This window comes from Solanum stenotomum, chromosome 11, assembly GCF_019186545.1.
Source record: "Solanum stenotomum isolate F172 chromosome 11, ASM1918654v1, whole genome shotgun sequence".
Classification (NCBI taxonomy): domain Eukaryota; kingdom Viridiplantae; phylum Streptophyta; class Magnoliopsida; order Solanales; family Solanaceae; genus Solanum; species Solanum stenotomum.
The window spans coordinates 44711469-44738601 of NC_064292.1; the positions used below are offsets into that span (position 1 = coordinate 44711469).

The 27133-nt window shown below is 35.3% G+C and overlaps 1 protein-coding gene across 5 annotated transcripts; it reads right to left on the reverse strand.

Annotated features, from left to right (window-relative positions):
• Positions 1-480: 480 nt before the first annotated feature.
• Positions 481-24970, reverse strand: LOC125846138 (protein translocase subunit SECA2, chloroplastic). Of its 5 annotated transcripts, XM_049525592.1 has the most exons (38): positions 23190-24970; positions 22911-22966; positions 21462-21734; positions 21144-21380; positions 20842-20961; positions 20552-20680; positions 18315-18449; positions 18145-18214; positions 17973-18037; positions 17548-17668; positions 17115-17206; positions 16863-16928; positions 16616-16680; positions 16457-16544; positions 16176-16241; positions 15975-16090; positions 15778-15868; positions 12177-12260; positions 11982-12074; positions 11792-11887; positions 11607-11692; positions 10366-10444; positions 10123-10236; positions 9936-10031; positions 9792-9855; positions 9346-9635; positions 7981-8036; positions 7043-7160; positions 6764-6844; positions 6495-6574; positions 4313-4367; positions 4133-4202; positions 3864-4053; positions 3653-3776; positions 1874-1948; positions 1582-1787; positions 1248-1384; positions 481-1140 (listed from the first exon to the last, which is right to left on the reverse strand). In XM_049525592.1, the coding sequence occupies exons 1-36, from the start codon at positions 24916-24918 to the stop codon at positions 1626-1628; spliced, it is 5532 nt and encodes a 1843-aa protein (XP_049381549.1). In that variant the 5' UTR covers positions 24919-24970; the 3' UTR covers positions 481-1140; positions 1248-1384; positions 1582-1625. The 5 variants fall into 5 exon arrangements, with proteins under 5 accessions (XP_049381549.1, XP_049381547.1, XP_049381544.1 ...); XM_049525590.1 differs by lacking the exons at positions 20552-20680; positions 20842-20961; positions 21144-21380; ... (1 more) ...; positions 22911-22966; positions 23190-24970 and adding an exon at positions 18561-18796 and having other exon boundaries at positions 1262-1384; XM_049525587.1 differs by lacking the exons at positions 20552-20680; positions 20842-20961; positions 21144-21380; ... (1 more) ...; positions 22911-22966; positions 23190-24970 and adding an exon at positions 18561-18796.
• Positions 24971-27133: the final 2163 nt, after the last annotated feature.

A 27133-nucleotide genomic window follows, 5' to 3' on the forward strand; every position in this document is an offset into this window, starting at 1 on the left:
CTAGTGTATTTGAGTAAAATTATGTGTGCTTTTTCAACTTTTTTGGAACAACAATGCCCATATCATAATTCCATATCTACCAAACTAAATTTAAAAAAACCTGATTAATTGTGATCAATTCATATCAACGTCTCATCCTCCTTTACTTTGAACAAAATTGGAATATCATATATTACACACTCTTGTTCTTTTTTTATTCATTCTACAAATTGGTGAATTTGACAAACAATACAGCAGCAGTAAACCCAATTTAAGTTAAATTTTTCTTCCATATTTTCAATTTTCAATTGATTTTTGTTTGTATTTTAACTGTGAAGGCATTGTTTATAACTAAAACAACAGATTAATTGTCATATGGTACCAATCACACGCATAAAGTTCTTAGTATAATATACACCGGTATGATTCTGATCATTACTCCCAGCAGGAAGGGAGGAGCAGGGAGCAAGACACACTGCATTTTTTTCCATGTTACAAACAATATTTTGATGACAATGGCGTCAGGATCAGCTTAAGCACCCCTCGACTATACAACTGGTTGCCTGCTACAATTCACCAGCATGGGTACTAGGTAATCTGTCCACCAAAGCTTGCTCTCCTAAGTTGCAACTTGCAACCACCAACGGTGCATACAATCGTGCAGGATATTTGAAGAGAAGATTTGTTTCAATATCATTTGTATACAACTAAACAAAGAGGTTGAGCTCAAGGATAAAGATCCTGCATTACTACACTTCAGATGAGAAGCTCGAGAATGATGCATGGTCTGAGAGATATTCAGCTTCATGCCATTCAGATTTCTGCAAGCCTTTGCCAACAATTTGGTGGAGACCGTCTGTAATAGCTCATCCCTAATGCCTTTAACCATATTGAAAGGCCTCTCGTTAACACCCTTTGAGATAGACCAAGATGTACCCAACAGCAATCCTCATAAATCTTGCAACTACTACAGTTCTAACGAGTCCACAGAGTGGAAACAAAGGAATTTCCCTACTTTGTCTTCTTGAATCTTTTTGATCTTTTTCCGAACAGTCCTACCATGTACAGGGTGCTCTACATTCCATTTCTAAGCTGACTGGTATCATGTATTGAGGTGGTCCTCAGACAGTTCACTCAAAACTGTTCAGAGGTGATTTATCCCTGCTTCAAAGGACACACTAACATGAGCTCCCAGCCTAAAGATCTCAAACAGAACGAAATTAAAGAGAGAAAAAAAAGATGAGATTAGGGTACTAAAGATATGCTACCTTAAATACTTAACAGAAGTTGCCAATGATATCAGGCTATGCATCCAGATCATGACATCTGTACATCATAGGTTGAGCTGGAATAAGATGGGAAATTCATCCCTCAGACTGGAAGATGATAATGAGAATCCAAGATCCTGCAAATAAGTGATAACACACATACCATTTAGCAACAACTAACAATAAGCAACTCAGAATAACCAACTCTTGCCATCTCCATTTCCCAAAAAAATAATAGTAATAAACTAATAATAATAATAGGAGTGTCCCAGCCAAGCTGAGGAGCAAAAGGAGAGCATGCATGTTAACCTACCTACAACAAATAGAGGTGTACCTGAACACAAGAAGCAACAGCACATATGAAAAGACAGCAACTTATTAAACATATAACTCTTGAGATTCCATCGGAGATGACCAATAGCGCAGGAGAGACTCCACAGTAAGCCTCCTAGTTGCACTGAGCATTGAGATGAAAAATTTGCAACCATCAATCTTGTACTCCTCGAGTGGATTTCTATGCCCAAAACTCCTTACATTCACCTGTTCCGAGAACACAGAGGGTGAATTAATATACAACTCCCAATCAAGGAAAGCATAAATTTTTAACCGATGTGCAAATACCATACCGCTGAACTTAGTCGATTCATGTTTATAAGATGATCCCTCCAGAAGCAGTCTAGTGTCTTCAGAAGTACTTCCCTCTAACCCACAGAACATAGGAATCAATATAGAGAATAAGATTCTTTTTGAACTACTCATATGCACAAATTACACATCCAAACCCTCTATGCTAATCTAATCTTTATATGGAAGGCAGTTATTATGCAATCAAATAGAGATGAAATGAGATCATAACCCATTAGGAAGCAAAAGGATTTTTGGTCAGTGGCATGGTCTTATTTAATCCTTTTAATTCTTCTTTTTAATTTTTGATGGCGATGACTGAGAAATCCCCAAGGGCTAGTGGTAATGAACCCGCCTTCTACTCTTCTCCACTTGATGACCAAGCAAAGCTTGTGTAGGGTTCAAACTGGTGGTGCAAACCACATATCACGCTTCGAACTCTTACTACTAGATCTGATAAGAGAGTGCAAAGACCCTCAAAATGAAATGGTTGTGGAAGTATGCTAATGACAAACATCTGTTATGAGGAAGTTATTTACCCATATGGTGTGAATCTGTGGAGATCTGTATGGGCCTTGTGGGATGACTTCAAGAACAAAACCAAGGTAAAGGTTAAGAATGGGGAAAAGACAAGCTTCTGGGGAGATGACTGGCATGAGATGGTCGTTTTGAGGAATATCTATCCACAAATCCGCAACTTCATGCTAAATCAGCAAAGAACAATTGCAGAAATGTGGACACCTGATGGGTGGGAAATCAGTTTCAGAAGGCAAGTAAATGACTGAGGGTCTTTCGGAAACAGCCTCTCTACCTCCACGAGGTAGTGGCAAGGTCTGCGTACACTCTACCCTTCTCAGACCCCACCTAGTGGGATTTCACTGGATATGTTGTTGTTGTTGTTTAAGGCAAGTAAATGACTGAGAAATCACAAGCGTTGCAGAATTCTTTAACACTATTCGCCACTTTAAAGGAACACAACAAGGGGAAGATGAGCTTTGGTGGCAGGGCAGTGACAGAGGAACCTTCAAGGTTGGCAAAGCATACAGATGGTTGAATAATCACAACCAACAGAATGTCAACTGACCCTGGAAAATTATATGGAAGGTGATATACCCTACAACTACAAGGTAGCATGTCTTATTTGGCTCCTACTTAAGGAAGCTATCCTTACACAAGAAAATCTGATGAAAGGGGGATAGCTTTATGTCCCAGATGTGTTTTTCGTGGAGAACAAGCAGAAACTGTTAGACAATTGTTCCGTCACTGCAAGATCACAGGTCCACTTTGAAGGCTATTCATAAACCTTAAAGGTTCTCCTGGTCTATGCCAGGCAAAGTGACAGAAGCCCTTCAAAGCTAGGAAGAAGCTGGGGTTCAGGCAAGAAGCAGAAGTAAGTGGAGAATCATACCAGCCAGCATATGGTGGACAATTTGGGAGAGAAATGCTAGGTGTTTTGAGAACATACAGAATAGCATAAGAATAGATCAAATTGAATTGTATCTTGATTCTATATTTTTGGTGTAATCAGATTTTTGGTCTAATGATCCTGTATCTATTTTTGATGTGTTAGATGCATTTTAGACAAGGATCATAGGATCTGGATTTACTATTAAATATGGCCCTAGTACAGCCCATGTACTGATCTGTTCCTATCAATATATTCAAAGTTACCAGTTTCAAAAAAAAAAGTACATACATTTGGATAATGACGCATCTGGACAGGAAACTTGATATGATCGCATACCAATGAATTTAGGTATGGGGAATGAGCATAATGTTACCTCTATTTCCTTTACATATACAGCATCATATCCAGATTCTTGTATGACATCTAAATAGCTGGCAATGAGGAAATCTCCCAGGTACTTTCGGAGGAAATTAACCATCTCTCTATACTTCCCATACCTAGCACAGAAAATCAGACATATGTAATCAGTAGATTGCAATAAAGAAGTTCAAATCAATGAAGTCGGTGATGTAGATTGGTCATACTTGGTTGAATCATCAGAGCATATAACTAGCCAGCGTCTGAAAGAAGAGGTCTTTCCACGTATACCTCTAAAAGAAATTGGAGTTGGAGGCAAACTTGGAAGGGAAAAGTTGTCAATAGATATGGATTGAAACTTCTGAAGTTGTACAAGTGAATTAAGCAATGCTTCCTCGTCAATCCCAGCAAATGAATCTACACATAATTTCCTGGTCAAACTTTATGATGCATACTGGCAAAATTCATAAATAGTTATTCCAGAATCCACTCTTACCATTCAATATCTCGCCTGCAACATCTTTGAACTCCTCTAATATTTTGTCCAAGCACCAATTACTTGGGTGCTGTGACATTTGGCAAAATAAAATCAAGGAGAAAAATAGAAGATAAGGACAATGCAATCAATGCATCACAAAAAAAACTTGTCATACTTCAGAGAGCGGGTTTTAGCTACCTTTTGCGGATTAACATTCTTAAGGATAACATCATCCACCACTGCTTGCATGTATCTACATAGAATTGTAATGGTGGTGAGAAAATCTTGATCCTCAAAAGTATATTGACTCCGCCGAGGAAAACTTAATCCAAAACATGTGCAATAAAGAAATGAATTATCACCATCAACAATGATCTCTCATTAAAAGCCAAGTACACTGATCACAGTGATCTAACAGAGGGAAATAGACTAGAATATCTAATGTTTTCAATTGTTTCACCATGTACAGATCCCAGAAAACACTGATCATGAATATAAGACTAACCCCACAGAACCCTGAGAGTGAATAAATACAAACTTCCAGAAAATCTAAACCCGATTCTACAGGGGATTTTCGACCTCCAGATGCACTTGTCGTCTGGTCTATAGGTGTGAAACCATAGTGAACGAAGATTTCAAAAGGGGTCGAGGTAGATCTAAAATCACATGGAAGTCGTCTCAAAAGACCAACAATCTCTTGGTTTCAATGTGACGTAGTGAAAGATAGGAATTTGGATACAACAGAAGAAAAAAAAATTAAATGAGAACACAAATTATTTGGGAATTTATCTTAGTCATGTTAATATATCTCCTTTAGGTCCCTATGCTTTTTTTTGAGAAGCCGTTAGGTCCCTATGCTTTCTGGGAGTCTTTTAGCCTTCGGAGAGATTCTTATGCCAGTAGGAAATATAGAGAACCTCTAGTACTTCTGTTTTTTTAATCTTGTAAAATGTTGGCCTATGATGAATTTAAATATAGAACATGGTTAGTGAGGTTTCATTTAACCGACCCAACTTGCCAACTTGTTTGGAACTGAAGCATAGTAGTAGTTGTTGTTTCGAACTAATGTAAGTAGATGCATCAATTTTCACATAAATAATGTTTCAAGATACCTCAAAATAGCATTGCGCATTCGGATATTATACTGCAGGCACCAAGTTAAACATGGCATTAAGGGTAAAAAATGATTAAGAGAACTTGATCATTATGTTCTATGCGTGGCTTTTCACTTCATAAAAGAATTATAACTAAATTAATCTTGGATAACCAACTCTGAAAGCACAACGGATTAAATCATAGAGCAATATCACAGAGTATCATAAGATGACACGATAGTTGGCTGTTTGCTCAAACTCCATGCAAATTTTGCCTCAACTCTTCAATTTTTCCCTGAGATAGAAATTTTGGCAACATTCTGTGCTGAAAGAATTGGGTCCATGAATCTAATATCCCATACCAAACAATAGGATCATCAAATCACCAAGCCCCGCAATAGATATGGCTAAGGAAGTTGGGCTTCAAATATATATAAAAGAAAAAGAGGTTGCTAAGTAGCCCTATTCCATTCCATACCTTCATTAAGGGGTATAGGTCATTGTGCACTGCAAGTCTCTTATCAGCATCCAAACAGGTCATATTTTATTTTACTCCAAAATCTAGCATAAAGTATTGATGCTTGATTTCCCGGAAATACTATCTAACTTATAAGACGAGGGATCTTTACAACATCAGCTACACTTATGCTGGTTGTCTTAACAAAAAAGGTCTCCTCATGTTCATCATGTTATTTGCTTATCAGCATTTTGCAGAAGTATACTCCCTATGTCACAGTTTGTTGACTTGGTCAAAGTTATTTTAAATTTTGTAAGTTCTTGTAACAAAATGACTAAGTAATAAAATACATTAAGAGTATTATTCCCTCCCTTCTAATTTGATAGACCTAGGATCCAAGAAGAAAATCAAAGCAAGAGTTCCAAATTCTCAACAATGAGAATTCATGTGACACCATATGATGACTTCCATAGTTTAGGCAGATAAAATAGATAAGAAAATTGTAGTGTAGAGTGGAAAAGTAATCCTGTGTAAGATGAAAATGTGTTAAGTAATTTCTTTGGGAAAGAGGATAGCATTTTTGAGCAGAAAAAAAGAGAACACAAAAACTCTTTTGGATGAAGGGAACATTATCCAGAGTCTTATTATTTTCCAAATATAGCATAATGTGTGGAGTAAAAGAATCATGACAATTGAAAAAGAAATTGACAAATAATGGGATGGTATTCTAAATATGAAAACTCAGATACTCTTCATGTGTGCAGATAGATGTGTTAGAATCCAGAGACGCTGGTTCCAGCATTCAAATGAAAAGAATCAAGAGGCTCACTTGAAAATTTGCTCTGAACAACTTTCAAAATCTCCAGTTAAAATTAATTGCCGAAGATTGTAAACATGCTTTCTTTGAACCTGAAGGAGAAAAAGTAAAGCATATAATATAGCGAGAATATGGTCCTGCAGAATAATCTATATAAGAATAAATCAGTAGATTAAATTGTAAAATGCACAATTTATGAGTCAGAAATAGGGGAGAATATCCTAATTGAAAAACAAAGACAACAAAACAACAGAAATTGTATCAGCACATGAAGTAGATACCTCAAGAACTTCATCGAATTCAACTAGATTCTTTCGTATGCCAAAAAAGTATTTCTCAGCATTGATTTGTAAACCCAAAAGCTGGCAGTTAGTAAAGTTTAAACATCATTGTTAGAAGCATGTCATAGAAAGAAAAAATAAACATAAAATCATTGAAAAGCAGAAATAACACTGAAACCAAACACAGAAAAGCCAGAGTTAGCCATAAAAAACATAAGAAAACCCACAGTATATTAAATTACAGAGATAGAAACAGAGTGAACAGAAATTATTTCGCACCTGATTAACTATTCCATGACCTTCTATTGGGAGATCCTCATTATTTGTAATCCTGGATATAAGCTTCACTGCCCACTCGGTGTCAAAGTTAAATTTTTGAAACATCTCATCTTGCAAGCTGTAATAAGATGAAGTAGCTAGAATCAGGAATGGCATCTTTAGGATAGCGGGTCAGTCACAGAATGCACTCTGCTTTTCATGAAAAACAGAAATACACTATATAAATTTATACAAGAATCTTGATATTTCACCTAAACCAAGAATATTTTCAGCAAACTGGAGGCGAGTAGAGGCAAATAGTACAATTTAGAGATATTATAACAGCAAAAAAACCTAATGCACATACACCTTGTGCACTATGCAGAACTTAACCTGAACTAGGAAAAGTAATGTGTAAAGGAGCTTTGCCTTTTTTAACTAAATTAATAAAGAATAGAGAACTATGTTGTATTGTTTGTTCTTTTATATGCATAAGTGCTTATAACTTGCATAGTTGAACCACCACCAACTGTTTATTTCAGAAACATATATACATGCAGCGGCAGATGGCCAGGCCCATTATTTTTAAGTCATGGCTGCTTAACTAATTTTAGTCGTACAGTTTCTAATATACACATAAGAAAAGGAGTAATATTTTCTTTCATCCACTTCTTTGACTCGTGCACCCACCCATTGCTATTTCTGCAGTTTGGGTGCTTCACAACTCTATTTGCAATATTTTACTAGTACCAGTATAAATTGTGGGTCAAACAGAATGGGTGCTTAAGAACCCCCCACCACTTTGTGTGTAAGTCCGTCATTGGCTCATTGCGGACATGTGCATGTGTGTGTGTGTATAATTGTCTTCTTAAAAATAGAACAAAGATACAGGTAAGTACTATTTACTTCATCATTAAAGTATTGAAGAGGAACTATTAAAGTTAAAAGGGGCATCTTACCTCACCATAAATCGTGTTGATCCAGGATCACCTTGCCTGCCTGCTCTACCACGAAGCTACATGCACAACTTATAGATCAACATACATAGTTAACAACTTAACATGTAAAAGAAATACAGAAAAGTTACATCATAAAAATGAATTTGAAGAACGAGCCATCATGAATTGCCTCACCCAATTACTGACATTACACTAGTTCTACAGGTATGATCGAAAAAGGTAGAATTAAGTTCCCTGGCAGTCTACAGTAAAACATAGCTATTATGAAAGTTCAAGCTTGTAACAGAAGTCAACATGATAGAAGTCTAACAAAAAGAAGAGGGATGAAACAACCCTTCCCCACCCCAAAACCCCAAGAGAAAAACAGAACACAATAAAATAAGAAAGTTTTCCCAACTTCAAAAGGTAAATGAATTGCAATAGTCCTTGCCAGACAAGATACAAATTGTTTGATAGTGCATCCATGCACATTAAGACAACTTTAAACAAGGAAGCAACAGTACAAAATTCTGAAGTGCATATCATAGTATAGTGGTATAACATAATTATCAATTTACGCCAAACAAAAGATTATACAACAAACATACCCAGCGAAATCCCACAAGTGAGGTATGAGGAGGGTAGAATGTACGCAGGCCTTACCACTACAGAGACTGTTTCCAAAGGACTCTCGACTTAAGTACAACAATTTCCGGTATAAAGAAGAAGAGGACAATGGAGAGAATATAGCAATTACCAAGGAACAGTGAAAAAGTAGCCAAAACAACAATAAAATCATGTGATAGTTGAAATACCATAAACAACATACTAGGATAGATTATTATTTAAAAAAAAACACTCATAAACAATTAGCCACCCAAAGCAAAACCTTTCTACACTACACTACCTAATACCCTTCTACCCTAATATGTGTCCTTCACACCCTCCTATCTAGGGTCATGTCCTCGAAACAAAAAATATACACTTGAAACAAAATATATTACCACCTTGTAATAATGTCTTATCCTTCTATTTTCAACAGTTAGTGTCTTCATAATACATTGGTATCAGGTATAAAGTTTTTTCCATATCCATCTTGTAAAGACTACAAAATCAACACTATGGTAAGCATCTATTTGTTGACCTAAACTCCTAGTCAAAAATAAAAAAATAAAAAAATCTGGCAGTCATCTAGTGTCTGTATTTTGCCTGTTGCATTTATGAAGAAAACCATGTCTGAACGGAGATGTGCAAGCTCATGACTTGGTTTACATGAACAAGCATTTCAAGAGGCCAAAGGTTTACATTACTTTATATTTATACTTTCTTGATAAAAGTGTTAAGCTAGTTTTTCCTCCTTGAAAGTCCTACCAAACTAAAACTCACCTGGTTATCGATTCTCCTAGACTCATGCAGAGAAGTGCCAATGACATGAAGCCCCCCGAGCCTTTTCACGTCTAACCCTTCATTCAAACAGTGGGACACACACTCTTCAAGAACTGATACATAAGTTAGAGCAATGGATGGACCAAGAGGGTAAAATTCTGACTGCTCATCAGCCTGCTTCTGTAGCTCTTTTATCTCCACAGACTGACTCAGCTCAATGGATTCAGATATCATAGACTTCGCCTTTTGATATGACCATTTCTTGCTCTCATTTTTGCTAACGTGCTTGGCTAGATAATCAATATACGAAACAAAAACAACAAAGAGAAAGTTATCAGATGAAAAAGTCAGTACATCAATACTAAGATGCTAAACTATAATTCATCAGAAGCTATTGGTTAAACTGATTTAGACTTTTAAGATGCTAGTTGATTAAAATTACTAACCCATCAGAGCCGCCTTGGCAAGCAAAGCTAATGATGACGGTCCAACTTTTATCTTTGACAGAACCTACATAAAAAATACTATCAGCGGAGGAGGGGACTAAGACTTGCTTATTTATCTTATGAGGAAGGAAACGTCAAAAGAACCTTTTGAGAATTCGGTTCTCCATGAACATCAACTTCGGGAATATCTTGTGTCAAGAATGGAAGTATACTTTCCTCCAAAATTTCTTTCGCAAGCATCTTTGTCATGGAAAAGGTATGAATGTCATTCCAAGTGCTAGGGCCTAAATATGGCTTAGTACAATGTCAAACAACATAGACGTTAACTTGCCTTTGGATTTCCTCCCAGGATTATGTCAGTGCCCCTTCCTGCCATGTTAGTAGATATGGTGATTGCATATTTTCTCCCTGCTTGTGCAACAGTGTCAGCTTCCCTAGCAGCATACTGCAAGAATCGAGATAATATCAATCAAAAGCCAGCAAAATAGTATCACATGTAAAGATGTGCAAGTAGGAGATACCAAACCAAACTGAAATTATGAGTTAAGAGTAGAGCTCAAGAGTTCTGTAAAACCTTGGGACGGGCATTGAGGACATTGTGTGGAATTTTTCTTTCCTTCAGCAAGTCAGACAAGTATTCAGAATTTTCAACACTGCATTAGAATTAGTATTAGTCAAAACATACATATTGCAACATTAATTGCCAGCAAATGTGATGAACAAAAATCATATTCAAGTATTAGATGACTAACAGAGACCAAACAAATACAAATTTCTAGCAGTCCAACAACATTCCTGTTCGGAGAAACTTTATAGGCTACTAGAGAGAGACCCGCACAGAATAAGAGCAACAAATACTCTTATCAAATAGCCGTATAATGAAGTCAAATTTAAAGCAGATAGATTCGCTGTAGTGGAAAGAGTGATCTCACATGTGTCAAAAACAACTAACAGAGTGAAGTTAATAACCCCATTATTGCTTAATAGCATAATTTGTCCAGTACCTGGTATGGAAACACGCAGACCTAAGAAAGTATGCTTCTTTGTAGAAAAATCTAACAGAAGAATTTTCACTAATATAAACCTATATGTCGCCCTCCTGAAGAAAAAATATCATAAAATAGAGAAGGACAAAAACAGGAGGATAAACGGAAACAGAGAAATTGAATGTCAGTTTCAACAGTTGCTATCTGCGTCCTTCTTTGTCAGGTTTTCCTTCTCTCTTTTTTTTTTTTTTGCCACTCAACTACATGTTATATCCTCTCTATAGGATTTTTCTTTTGCTGATAGTCTAATTATTCTAACTGGCTAATTTCCCTCTGTTGTGCTTGTGCACAGGAACAAGACAAACTAATCACTTTCTCAAGTAGATTGTAGAAGGTACTTCTCTATTGATCCCAGTTTTCACATTGACATTTGACTGTCAATTCATCTAATAACAATGAAAAGGGAATGTGGAAAAAGAGACGAGTAAGGTAGGTAAAAAAGATAGAGGCTTGGTCACCTAGGCTAGACAGGCTCATATATGAGTATGTACATCATCCATCATATAGGGAAAATATTACGATGAGAGTGTGTTTACCAAATTATGATAACAGAGATATATGACCTGCAGACCTTAAAGTGCTTCACAGAGTAGCTCCACAAAAAAATATATATGTACGTAGAGATATATGTGTGTTTATCTGTCTGCTTGCATATATTCATGAGCAGTGCTGTAATCAATGATTGTAGCATATGCGAGAGTCAATACTAAAAACAGTTTCTTAATTTTAAAGCAGTAAATCAAACCAAAAACATTTGTCACAGAAGTACCTTGTTGTCCCCACTAAAACTGGACGACCCAATTGAAACATAAACTCAACTTCTTCACGAACATACTCCCATTTTCCTCGTGCAGTCTGAAGGCATAACAATAGAAAGCAAGAAAATTGAAATCAGAGACTTGGTCCTTTTCCCAAAACCTCACTAAACTTACTTGAGTATGATAAACATCTTACTGCAAAAGCTTGAATTGGTAAATCTTTACGAATGTTAGGCAAATTTGTCGGCACCTCAATTACTGGCACCTGAAACATCTTCAAGAATTCTTTTTCCTGCAGTGCACAGTATATAGATGATAAGTATCATAAACAATGAAATTCATTACTAAAGCATAAACTATATTTGAGACTTTAGAAGTGACCCAACCTCAGTTTTTGCAGTCCCAGTCATCCCTGAGAGCCTTGGATAAAGCTTAAATAGAGATTGATATGTAATTTGTGCCACGACAACAGAATCAGCCTACAAAATGAATAGATCGTGCACTTTTAATAAGGAATGAATTAGCAGATACTAATGAAACCATTTTCAGAAAGGAGCAGTCAGCAGTGGGAGATACTGTACCTGGATTTTAACGCCTTCTTTAGCCTCCACGGCCTGATGGATTCCGTCAGACCATCGCCTTTTCTCTTCCACTCTTCCAGTCAACTGTAAATTAATACCAAGAAAGGAAATCAACAACTGTCATCCAACAAATATGACCAGAGCTCTTCAGATAACCATTCTCAAGGATTAGAATTTAATAGACGATTAGAGTAGCTTTCAAGATCTAAAATCACATGGACGGAAGTTGTCTTGAAAGACCTGCAATCTGCTGGAATCCATGCAAACCTACCAAAAAGTAGGAGATAATGGAAGAAAAGTATCTATATAGGCAATACCAATTAGTTGGGATTAAGTTTTAGGCATGTTTGCTCATTGTCATTAGGTCCAATGTTTGCTAGGAATCTTTTATATAATATTAGACTGATTTCAGCCTAAATAAAATGACACGGTCCTTGAGGATCATATAACCGACCCCAACTTACTTGGGATTGAGACGTAGTTACAATTCTAGTTGTTGTACCAGAGTAGCTTTCAATCAGAATAGGAGCCATTCTGAAAGCTAAATTTAGAAATCTAAACTACAATTTTTTTAATAATTCAAAGTTGTTTTTGTTTCTGAATTCAGCCCAACTTAGGGAAAATGCGTTCCCACTTTTGGTAATTCACTATTTTAGGCCCTCCAAGTTTACTTTAACTTTAATTCTGGTTTCTGAAATTAAATCTAAGGGCTCGTATGGTGTCTTGTCGGGAAAATTAGTCGTGGTATATAATTTAGCATTGTTTGGTTGATTGGTGGAGGGAATTGATCATTGTACAAAATTCAACTCTTTTTCTACATTATTTGGTAGCTATTTTGGTTATCCTCGTAATTAATATTTGCATAAGTTATGTGGAAATCTATGTAATATTTTAGGCAGAGTAGAATCTGGAAATAAAATACGGGTATTAGCAATATATGGATTAAACAAACGGAAATGACAAGAGAATTTGTGGATCACCAACCTGTCCACACAACCCTATGGATCTGGAGAATGGAGATCCATCAGAAATTTATGGATCAAATTCTTTAACAAATGCAAAATCAAGGTAGGGAATGGTGGAAGGAATTGTTCTGGGAAGACAAATGGGTGGATCAGGTGACTTTGAGAAATAGGTTCCCTATCTTGTTCAACACGAGCCTTCAAAAAGACGCGACAATCAGAGAAATGAGAGATAATCAAGGGTGGGATCTAAGGTTTAGAAGACATCTAAATGATTGGGAGGTCAATAGAATAGTTGAGCTACTCAACATTCTAGGGCAGTGCAAAGATCTAAACACAAATGAGGGCAATCTATTTTGGAATCCAGATAAGCAAGGCAGATTTTCAGTTGGCTCGGTTTATAGAAGCTCACAAAGACCTGGTACTCATATAGGTGGATGGCCTTGGAAGATGATTTGGAAAGTCAAGATACCATTCAAGATAGCATGTTTCACTTGGCTGTTAGCCAATCAGGCTGCACTCACTCAACACAACCTAATGAAAAGAGGTATGCAAATCTGTTCCAGGTGTTTGTTTTGTGAATGTGAGGTCGAGACAATAAATCATCTCTTTTTACATTGTAGAGAGACTGCGAAGTTGTGGCAGATTTTCATCAACTTAAGGGGCATCAGTTGGACTATGCCAAGGAACATCAAAGAAGCTTTAGCTTGCTAGAACAGAGATGGGAATCAGACAGGACACAGGGAGAGATAAAACATTGTCCCTGCCTGCATTTGGTGGTCTATATGGATGGAGAGGAATCAGAGATGTTTTAAAAACAAGAGCTGCTCTATGCAGAATTTGAAGCTGAATTGCCTGGTTCTTTTCTTTTTTTGGTGTAAACATGAATATCCTCAAGATGCAGAGGATATTCCTAGTATTTTAGAGTTCTTATGACCTCCATAGGAGTTCTGTTCGTTTTGCAACTTTTGGATGTAAGTATTACTAGAATACTCCTTATGTATTCTTTTGTTTATAATACAAGTTACCTTTATAAAAAAAAAATATCCTCATGATGTTCAGAACTAAGAGCGTGTTTGGATTAGCTTATTGTAAGTGTTTTTAAGCAAAAATATTTTTTTTAAGCACGTTTGGAGTGTTTGGGTAAATTTAAGAAGTGTTTATAAGCACTTGATTTTTAGCTAAGATGATAAAAATAAGCCAAAAGTCATAACTTGGAATTTCTAACTCAAAGCCAAAAATCAAATCAAAAATCAAAAGCCAATCCAAACAGGCTCTAAGTTCTTTAATTAAACAAACCAAATATTCAACACCAAACAATCACTGCATTACAATCCTTACATTACTAATCCCTGTATAACTTGTATTTGAACTAGATGACCCCTAAGGCTAAATACCTAGATAGTCCCTCAAAGTTGGCACGACTTGTCATGTGGACTCCTTTTTTATTTTATAAAGTAAATAATTTTAGTGAAGCTGGGGAATAACCTTTTACAAGTAGTATACCAAAAAGTAGAGAAAATAGAACAAAATATGGTTCTCTACAAAAGCTACATCTTGTTCCTCTCTCTCCATACTACCCACATTAGAGCCAATAGGACTACGTCCCATGCATTGGGTCTTTGTTTTTTTCTTTTGAAAGCCCGGCTATGTAATGACGTCTAACTGTCCTCAGCATAACCCACTATATTGTGAACAAATTTAAAACCTCCCACCATAGCCGCGTAGCTACCTGACAATGTGATAAGAGGTGATCCACATCTTCTCCCAAACATACACACATAACAATAGCTGATGTATGTAATCTGCAACCTTAACTTTGCCACTGACCATTTAGATACTTCTTTTTGGCAGATATGGCTCCTAAACACCTCATGCTGACATGGCAAATACTGTGTTTATTACTTACATTTGAGTGTGTGAATGACTTATATTTTTCTTTTCTCTTCTTTTTCCTTTTCAACCACAACCTCTGCCTGACTTCCATCAGAAGAAGAAGCCGGAAAAGATGAAAAAGAAGCCGGCGGTGGGTGAGGATATTTTCAACCACCTCATCCCCTTCAACCACCATAACTTCACATATTCATTTGTATATTTAATTTTCATATATGACAATCAGTTGCTCTGGTTGTGGTAGAATTTTGGTGTAAAAGTTGGATGCAGAGCTTCTCACCACATTACTCGAGCAGCAAATGTACTAAACCTTTTCCCCTTTCACATATGCATAGAAATTTAGAGTTTATGCTTTTGCTCTGCAAGGTTGTGACTCCAATTCTCCGAAGTTCCCTAGTAGAGACCACTGATCAGACTGATAAAAGTTTCCTCCTCTACTTACCCTGCTCACTGTCAATGTGGTAACTTGACTTATGCATAAAATAGTTTCGCAAAGTTTAGAATTATTAACTACTGGTCGAATGACAATCTTTACAAAAATACGCAGATTATGACTTTATCTTAATACTGACCATACCATTATCATTTCATGGTTGAAAAACTACTAACAGTTCCACCCAAAGGGTTAAACTGAATAGAATAAGGAAAGGCAAGTGATGAACAAAATGACAATAAAATCATCGGTGACAATAAAAGAGACCAAGAACACATTCACATCTTATGCGGGAGACTTGTTCTGCAAGTACCTCATTAATTATAAGAGCCATCCCATTTCTAACAATGTATTGGACATCACGCTTGTAAAACTCCTTGGCTTTTAAAGCATTAAATACGAATCTGCAGTGTTTGGTTTAATAGTTAAAACAAAAGTACCTTATACAATCTAACTAAAGAAAAAAACGGAAAACAAAGGAAGCAAACAGAACAACAGGTTAATATTTACCTAGCCCATGGATCATTCTCATCCCACAAGTCACTTGTTTCTAGGGCCATCTCAGCGAGTGCAATTCCCTCCTCAGTTAACTCCACAGAATTATCCTTAAGCTCTATGCTATAATGCTAATATTACAAATAACATCATTATCCTGTAATGTTGCCACAGAGCTTAAGTTTTAAAGGGATAACTCAACAACTTGGAACTCACAAGACCCTTAATAAGCAACTCAGCTACTCTAGCAGCAACAGGGTAACGAGCAGCGTCCTTATTTGCCTGAAACAGAATGCAGAAAGCAATTTTAAAATTAAATAAATAAAAGACAAACAGATATTAAAAAAAAAAAAACATAAACAAGGATGAAAATTATGATATCCAGCTAACAAAACTCATGCAATCAATAGTTTCTGGTAAGATAAAGAAAAAACTAATATCTTTTGGATAATTCTATCAACAGTACTTTGACAAGATAAGAAAACAATGAGACATACCTCACCACTTATCAACAACGGATTTCTTCCTTCATCGATGAGCACTGAATCAACTTCATCAACTATAGCAAAATGAAAGGGCTTTGGCCTGTTTGTACAAGGTAAATATGAACCATCACACAAATTAACAAGAGAGAAAAAAATGTAATCAATGTTTACCATCTCATCACAAGTTGCTCATGGCTAGTGGCAAGATTATCTCGAAGATAGTCAAAACCAAGTTCCTGGCCATTGAAAACAAGAAAAGGGAAGAGGTGGGGAAAGGGAGGCAGGAGACATGTAGTCGTTAGGCTGTCAGAAAGTTTCACATGTCAAGCAACTAAGAGAAATGAAGAATTATAAACCAGAAAAGGTACATGACATAACATGTATGCAAGTGAACAACATGAAACTCACTACAACTTACTGAATTATTCGTATAGGTTATATCACAACTGTAATTAGATCTCCTCTCCTTGCTCTTCATCCCTCTCTGTGCATAGAAAGAGTTACTATGGTTGATTGATAACAGTTGGTATCTAAAAAGGAAAAGATCAAGTCCTTGAATTACGTGCAATTCTTGGAAAAAACTAGTTGTAAAATACAATTTGAGAAAAAATATTTACTAGATCAATAAACTTAATATTGAAATTACAGACAGTTGATTATAGAAAATTACTTGGATAAGGCCAACAGAAAGACCTAGAAAACGGTGAACACGTCCCATCCACTCAGCATCACGTTCAGCTAAGTAATCATTCACTGTTACCACTGTCAAAGGAGATGCCAAAAAAAAAATTAGCAAACACCAAGTATTATCTACATTTACAACCATGCTAATATTTGCCAGTTCTGATTAATTATGTATATTTGAGGTAAAACCTCGCCTAGACGACTCATTCCTGAATGGCTAATATTGAAGATAACTCAACAAGCATCCACAAACACCTTTTATAGTTGGTAATCCTGAAGCTATAGCAGACAAAAGTGCTTTCTAAGGAAGTAGAAATAGGTGGAGAAATTTTTACATGTATATGTGTGTGTATGTAGATGGATAGATTGATTGATTCGTAGATATATACATACACATAAACACACTCAACACAGCATACCATGAACACCCTCTCCGGTTAAGGCATTAAGATATGCCGCTAACGTGGACACCAAGGTTTTCCCTTCACCAGTCTTCATCTCTGCAATAGCCCCATCATGGAGCACTGCTCCTCCAATAATCTACCATTACCAATTAAAGCGGAATGATCAATTTGCACTAGTAAGAACGTCACATATGTAATAATATTGAATTATTCACGAAGTGGTTTATTCTTATATCTATTTAATGATACCAAACATCCATGTATGATATGTTTATGCATTACCACTCTCTGATAAGAATATGGACCTGTGTTCTTTTAACGGAAATTAGTAAGAGAACTGAAATAGGTATTAACTGTGGAGTCAGACAAATAAATATCCTTCAGAAGATGCTATGTTATAGTTATACAATCAACATGGTCAAGAATTACACAGGAGATACCTGAACATCAAAATGGCGCATTCCGAGCTTCCTTTTTGCAGCTTCACGAACAACCGCAAATGCCTCTGGAGATAGAAATGGCAATGAACATGATCAAAAACAAGAACTTTAATTCCTTTTGACTAAAAGATTCAGTATTTATAAGCCAAAAGATTAAAGCATATTGTCAGACCAGCTTGAATATGAGCTAGTGTCTCTCCTTCTCTCAAACGGCGACGGAACTCCAGAGTTTTTGCTCTCAACTATGACAACAAATACCCAACAAGATAAAATAGTTTTAGAAAAGGGGGGAAAAGAAGAAAAACTAACACAAGATTAACAAAAATGTCACTACAAACCAACCTGCTCGTCAGAAAGATTCTGAATTTGGGGCTCCATGGAATTCACAGAATTCACCAGCCTATAATAATCTTTTACAACCCAGTTGTTCAAGCTACTAAACCCACCCCAGGATTTTCTCACTTCATTCGCTGTTTCCTTTTAAAACAAACAAAAAATTGGGGAAAATGAAGCTAACAGAATTTGAATTGAATGAAACGTGAAAAAAATTGGTTCTTGCGAGAAAAGCAAACTACTAAAGTATTGTACCATAAGAGAAGCAGAAACTGGTGAGAGAGTGCCCCGGCGGCGAGTCTTGGAAGGAGAAGGAAAAACAAGTAAAGGGTATGTAGCAGACTTGTTGAAGAAGAGAGGAGTGAGTAGAGGAGGGTGGTTATTGCGGCGTTGCTGCCGATATTGCGGCGGCACCAGTGCGGTGTTGGAGGCAGCTGTAGCCATTGTTGCACTGTTGTTGAACTTTTTGCAGCTAATGTTTTCTCTTTTAAAATTGGACAAAGGTAAAGTTTTAAAATTATTTTTGTTGTTTTATCAGTAAATTTATTTATTTTGTATTTGATCCTGAATTTGACTTCCATCATAAAGTAATTGGCTGGCTAAAAAAATTAGAAACCATAAATTGGTAATTATTTTTCATTTTCCTTCTTATTGAGCAAAATTATAGAGTATAATGCACGGAGGACGACTGAATTTTAAAAGATTCTATTGAGAAGTATATTCTTGATCGTTATCAAAGAATTTACGTTTGGGACTCTCTCTTTTCTTTTAAAATAAAAATGGTAAAGTTCATCCTGGAGTACCAAATCTATATCAAACACTAGAGGTTCTTGATGAAAACAAAGTCCAAAAAAATGGATGTTTTTGGCTGAATACTTCAATATCCCAAAGTTTGACATATTTCATTTGGTGCACACTTAAATTTAGGGGTGGACATTCGATATTCAGTTTGGATTTCTCAAATTTCAGATTTGGTAATTCGATAATTGGTAGTTTAAAGTAATTACCAAATATCAAAATTTTAAATTTCGGTTTGGTAATTTGGAAAACAGTAAATTAAACTTTGGTTTGGTACGGTATTTGGTAATACCGTATTGAAGTTATAGCCGATTGTATTACAAAGTTAATACTATTTCTCCAATTATTTCTATTTTTTCATGTGGATGCACAATATAATATAAGATCAACAAGTAAGAAAACATCAAGAAAAGCAAATTGATACAAAAAATAAATTATAATAAATTATTTTTAACCTAACCTTAAGGGGTCATTTGGTTGGGAACTAGTTATCCCAGGATTAACTATCCTGGAGTTAGTTATCCTGGGATAACTTATCCCACCATGTATATGGGATAACTTATCTCATCACTATGTTATAAATGGTGGGATAAGTTATCCCAAACATGTCAACCAAACAAGACATCTAAATTTTATCCCAGGACTATTTTTTTATTCCATATGCTTATCCCTCGAGTGTATGCTAAATTTGATAGTCTTGACTTTCTAGCCTAACAAAATGAATGAATTTACTCCCTTTCAATTTTTGAAAAATTAACCTCTAAGTGGAATACTTAACTATTGTTAATTATCATATAATTAGATTCCTGATATTTTATTTTTTAAAAAAATATTACATGGACAAAAAAATGACTACAATAATTAAAAGATTTTAAAAAATAATATCAAAGTTTAGGAATTTCATATTCTTTCAGCTTTACAAAAGCTCTAGATGTTAGAAGACAGTTGAATTTCAACATGAAAATATCATTCATTCAGAACAAGTTGAAAAGATCACCTATACATATTTATCTGTTGAAAACTATACATTTCATGTTATGTTGTATACTCTTATCATATGCATTTCTCTTCAGTCTATTTTTTTTTTTCTTTAATGACAGTATTTTTCTTGATATCGTAAATTTCTCAGGAGCCAACAGGGGTCCGATTCCTTCTTTACTTCCTTAGTGACTCGAACCCTTTGGTTTAAGGTGAAGGGTGTTTCCCATTACGCTCCCTGAACTTGGTACAATACTACAATCAGTTCCTTGCAGTTGCTGAGACGAGATGCTTCTCGAAAGAAATAATTGATAAAACTATCAAAAAGTGCCTTCAAGGATTCATCTAACTGCAGAACAATACACCTGAAAACATTTAGTAAGCTACATCAGGACTTCATGCTTGTCAAAGAAGCATCCAACTGTGTTAACAAATAGCTTGTCGAATAAAGAGCTTTAGTGTGAGGATACCTTGATAACTCCATCAGCTTGTCCAACAAAGAGCTTTCCTTGCCAGTGGAGTAGAGCTGTTACTACAGAATCGCATGTAATAGATCCAAGTGGAACGGCATCTATCTGATCACCATTTCCGGAGAGTTCCTATAAAGCAGCAACTTTAAGCTAGTACAACTTCAAGCACCATGAATTACAGTATAAAGTTCGAATTAAATCATCAACCAACTCCAATCTCAGAGCATTTGGATGATACATGAACAGCACAAAAGCTGATATTTTCATATATATGGTGGGTGTGCACATACCTTTACTTTTATAGTCTTGTCCCAGCCACCTGTAAAAATCCACTTCTCCTTCTTGCAAGCAGAAAAGATGGCACCCTCATGTTCTTGAGCAGATTTCACCAGAATATCGTCAAACCAAATCTAATGGAATCAATTAAAGCATGAGGGTATCTAATAAAATTAAACACATGATCTTTTTTTTAATTCACAATTACTACTAGCTTGAACAATATACTTACTAAGCACCCATAGATTGAGGTTGATGTTCAACATCCTAACCTAATCAAACAAACTTTTTATCTGCTTTGGATTCAAAACAGTACCTTTGTCAAACCATTCTCATAAGCTGCAACAAGTACATTCTCATCAACAGCAAGACAAAAAACTGAGCAAACACTCCCTGGGGCTTCTTTCCCCAAAACTGCCAATGGACTATGATCACTAAGGCACCATAACCGTACAGTTCCATCCCAACTACCACTGTAAAGAACCTCATCACATATTGCTAATGAAGATACAACTGATTTATGGCCATTCATAGTGCCGGATAGACTGTAATCCTGGAGAGTGAGGAAGGAAGCAGTATTTCAATTTCTGCCTTGAATAAACTAAATCACAATTAGAAAGCAACAGGAAATTGCCTGCAAAGACCATGCTTTTATTGACTTGTCACCGCTGCCAGTATATAGATATTGGCTTCCAGAGAAAGCAAGGGCATGTATACCACTATAGCGCCAGTCCTGTTGCTCCTGTAGTTTCTTCAGTGGTTCTGGACTTAATGGAGTGCTAGCTCGCCAAATGCAAATTACTCCACCATTATCGCCACTAATGCACAGTGGTTCTCCATAATCTACAAAAGCTACAGCCATAACTCTTTGCTCATGACCTTTGAATGAATGTACATGAGAATAGTCCTGTAATAGTTGTATAACTCAAGGACGCTGATGAAGAGATAGCAAAAGGGAAAAAAGTTTTATCTAGTAAAAATACATGCTATATCAATGATTTATCTGTAATCTAATGAAAACCGTGCTGTAATAAAATTTAATTTCAAATAAAAGAAAAGGATAAAACATGATAGATCTTTTCTTTGATAACCCAGAAACCCCAAAGGCTAGGGAACTCTGCGGATATGGGTCCACCCTTCTACCCTTCTCCATTTAAATACCAGGTTTTTGTTTACAACAGTGTTCGAACACAAGACGTGCACCTTAACCACACATCATGTAATGCGCTCTTACATTAGACCAAAACCCTGGGGGCATAATAAATCGTACTTTAAGTTCCACCTAAATACTATAGTATCAATATTTTGAGCCAAAAATTGCATGAACTATCTACAGGTCCATATTTGGAAAAAGAATACTGGAGAAAACTACAAAGTATGAAATAAGAGCAAATTCAAGCAGGCAAACTGATGCTACATTTTGAAGAATGGAGATTGTGAGACCTAAAGAGATAAATAATATATCGTTTCTTAATATTCATATCATGTCCCAAGTTTCTACAGTTCATCTTAATTCCTGAATTTCTGGAATAGAGTGAAATATTTTAATGTTTAAAATGGAACTGCTGATCTAGAATCATAAGCAGCTTGAAAGTAAAACATACCCTTATCCAAGTTAACGGCGTTGTAGAATCAAGATAGTTTCTCATTCTCTTCCGAATTAGATCCCACAATCATAATTATGCACTAATAGATACCAGAATTTTAATATTCTGAGACATTTTAAATTACATCTTGCCACAGAGACCACTTAATGAAACCTTGGGGTAATAGCTCCTACTTCCAATAATGTAAATTTCCAGAAAATCTGTAGCTTAAGCTGTTATAAATAATAGGAAGATTCAAGGATTAGCACTCATATGTCAACTAGTCTAACACAGTTCCTCCAAAATAGCTCCTAAACTGTTCGTATTCATTTGTCTTAATCTAAGTATGTCATTTTTGCAAGACCTTTTGTTATCTCTTCATTTCCAATTCCTAAGGTTATAGGCTAATTCCACAAAGAGGATTCAACAATGACATAGTCCAAATCCTATGCCAAATGATGGACTGATTCATACAAATACTAGCTTTAACAAGTTACCTGCAAAGACCATACATTGACCATTTTGTCAAATGACGAGCTGAACAGAAAGCCACCTGAAAGGAACAGAAGAGCAAAAGCCAACATCAATAGTTATAAGAGCATTGAAATTGACCATGTTTTCTCTAAGCTTTATGCAAGAAAATGCACATAAAATAAGCATTAAAAACGTCAAGTCGTTAATAATTGCAACAATGCAAAGAAAAACATCTAAGACTATGTAACTCAAGAAAGACTGTAATACTGAGATATCAAAGAGAAAACAGTCAGTGCTTGTACCTCCAATTGCTAAACCTGTGATACAATTACGATGCCCTTTTAGATCAATGCATTTCATTTGACCACAGGAGAGGCCCTCAACAACATCCTTATCAGGCCCAAAATTTTCAACCCCATCAGCCTCCTCTGCGTTTGCATTTTCCACCACAGAAGTATCATCAAGACACCTCGGCGATTCTTTAGTAACCTTATTGATTGACTGACAAAAGTCTCCAAGAATTAAGCAATTACACATGTTTTCCATTCTTATTGCCTGCTCTAAGTCTTTCACATCATCCAGTTCAGATTTGATCACAAGAACCTTTAAAGTTTTCCAAAGTTCAGATATAAGTGGCCGACTTTCAGGACTGTATTCCAAGCATTTGAGGAGAATCTCCTTCATATTAGAAAACTCTGACCCCAATCTGCATTCAATTAGAGTTAGAATCTTTTGCCTCCACTCCACGTACCATCTAACAAAGTCAAGACATTTTTCATCTCTTACTACAGTAACCAGATAACCCAAATAATTCTGCATCTCTTCAGCGAATGATTTACCAACTAGAAGTGAAATAATTGCACAAGCTAATGACCAAATATCAGAACCATATCCAACATGATGCCTTGAGCTGCCTAAATCTATCACAATGCCACCCAGTTTCGACAACTCAAAGAATACCTCTGGACTAACAAAAACACAATCTTCCACCATGTAATTTTTTAATCTCACCACCAAATCATCACTAGAAGTTCCACTCTTGCCAACAATAACCTCTGTGAGTATCTTGCGAACTCTCCTTCCTGTTGCCAAAACTTCACTAATATCAACATAAACACGGCCAAACTTGTCAAAACCAAAACAAGAAAGCCCCAAACAACCCAGAACCAATCCTCTTAAATGCAAATCACTCACCATTTGACATATATCCAAACAAACTATCACAAACTCAGCTGCATTAGTGATCTTTTCCTCAGCATTTTTCTCAAGAACTGCATTCCTTAACACACCCATCTTCCCTAACAAACTCCCACTAAACGCCTCAGAAACCATGTAGACACAATGATTATCCATATTGTACCAAAACCCATAAACCTTACACATTACATGAAGAGCTAAACTTGCTTTAATAATTGACTCCAACTCAATCCTCTCCCCTTCACTCAATCCATACAATACACTCATAAGTTTCACTTCATAACTATATTCAAACTTATACGAACACGAACCCTTAGCAAAATATCCAATTTCAAGAAGACTAACCTTTTCACCCTCTTTCAAAGCACACCCCATAGAAGAAACGCTGGTGGAAACCTTCAAAACCTTCCCATAACACACAGAACCGTTTGATTCGATGATTATAGTGTCCTCCGGTAGGACCCATGTTTTCCAATTTGAGTAAAACTCATGAGACCATAAAGGGAGTTTGATAAAAATAGGATCTTTATCATATTTTTTAGTTGAAAGATGAGAACCCTTTGAATTGTTGTTGTTGTTTTGTGGAAGAGTGGAGAAGCGTAATAGATCAATGTTTTTGGGGAGAGAAGAAATGGGGTTGGGAAGTTTAACAAGCTGAGTACAAGCTGGACAGCGGATTGTACCAGGAAAGGGGTTTTGTAGCTGTGCCAAGCAGTCTTCACAGGCGGAGTGGCCGCAGGGGAGGACTCGTGGGATAGTTGAAACGTCACCGTATTGTTGGAGACAAACTGGACATTCCGGTAGCTCCAGCTCCTGAGTTGACTCTGCCGCCATTTTAGCGGACAACAAAATGATCAAAACGATGAAGCACCCAAACCCAAAGATTGAAAAGGAACAAAAAAGAGTTGCAGACGTCTTCTTTTCAAATTAACTAGTTTTTCGACCGGTGCTTTGCACGTGATTATCAATACATAAAATTTATGTTATAGTAAATATTATTTACTTATTTAAGCAAAGATTTAAATAATAAGGTTTGTACAAAATAATATTGCAGATTATTTTGTGAATATTCAATGTGGATCGTCATATATATCTCTTATTCACGCGAACCTATGAAGATGATGAATGGAAAAATTTATTAGTTAAATGAAATAATGTATATATTTATTTCAATTTGATGAGGTTCAATCTTGTAATTAGTCGTATCTCACTAATATTATCTTATAAATGATATTTGTTGTGCATTTTTCTTGTCGTCTAACCAAATGTGATTTGTACGTGTATTCCACGTTAAACTGTTTAAATGTCATATGAACATGTTAAGAGAACAACTACATTTTATTTTTGGAAAATAGGACAAATATACCTCGAACTATCGTAAATGGTATTCAGATACCATCTGTCCTACTTTTGGGACATTGGTGCTTCTGCCGTCTAAAAACTACAGCATATATGCCCTTCACTCTAACGGAAGACTAAATAGGGACATGTCGCGCAATTTCATCCGTCGATAAATGTCGGATTGGTGGATAAGATTATGGCACGTGTATGCATGTTAGTATAAAGGGTATATATGCTCTAGTTTTTGGACGACACGGGAACAAATGTCCCAAAAGTATGACGGAGGGTATTTGCATATCATTTACGATAGTTTGGGGATATATTTGTCCTTTTTCCCTTTATTTTTTAGAATTATTTTTTGTACACATTAATTTTTATTTTATAAGTTATAACATAATAGATGACGTTCTTGTTGTTGGCTATCATATTTGACTTCTCGATTGACTGTATACATAAATCAAAGATAGTAGTTATCTGACTATCATATATATAATCACTTGTTTATCTTACACCTAACAAAGATATAGTTCATATATTTGTAAACGATTTTCAATTTATTCAACCAAGCATGATTCGTCCAAGGAAAAATAACAACATCATGTTATCACATATATAAAGGCGGTATAATAATATGAAAAATATTTGGTCAAAGATTAATAGAAGGAAAGATGAAAGATAGAAATAATTAATGTAATAACTATGAGAATTCATAAAATTATAACTAAAGAATGTAAAAGAGGGTGATGCAATTTTTAGTAATAACTAAGAGAATTTATAATGTTACTAGATATAGGACCCCGTGCCAGCATGGGGCCCAATATATATTAAATTTTTATTTTAATTTATGTCATATTATTGAATTTGAGAAGTTATTGAAATTTTTGTATGATTTTAAAAATATTTTAAATTTTTAACTATTGTGATTTGTAGTACTTTTTTTAACATAATTTTGAAAATAATATTTATTACTCTGTTTGTTCTAATTTATGTGGCAGTTGCAAAATTTCAAATATTAACCATTTTTTATATGTCTCTTTAATATATTAAGTTGTTAATTATTGTATTTTATAGTACATTTTGAACCTAATTTTTTAATAATATATGTTATTTGCCATGTCCCAATTTATGTGGCATTAATTGATAGATTTGTTGGAGTCGAGAGATTTATTTTGTTAATTATTGTAATTTATAGTTTCTTTTTCGTCAATTTCAAACAATATATGTTGTTAATTGATAGAATACTTTTAATGTAATTTTTTTAAAAAAATATGTGTGACTGTCCATGTCCCAATTTATGTGACACATGTAAAGTTTTGACAATTAACCAAACTTTTAATACATTTTAAAAAAAAAATTTAAGTGGTTAAGTTTTCAATAATTTAAATTGTTGTATTATTTATTACAATTTATAATGCTTTTAAAGTAGTTTAAATATTGTACTATTTATTATGATTTATAACACTTTTTTTAAAATTTATGTCATATTATGGAATTTGAGAAGTTATTGAAATTTGTATATGATTTTAAAAATATTTTAAATTGTTTGCTATTGTGATTTGTAGTACTTTTTTTTAACATAATTTTGAAAATAATATTTATTACTCTCTTTGTTCTAATTTATGTGGCAATTGCAGAATTTCAAATATTAACCCTTTTTTTTTTATATGTCTCTTTAATATATTAAGTTGTTAATTATTGTATTTTTTAG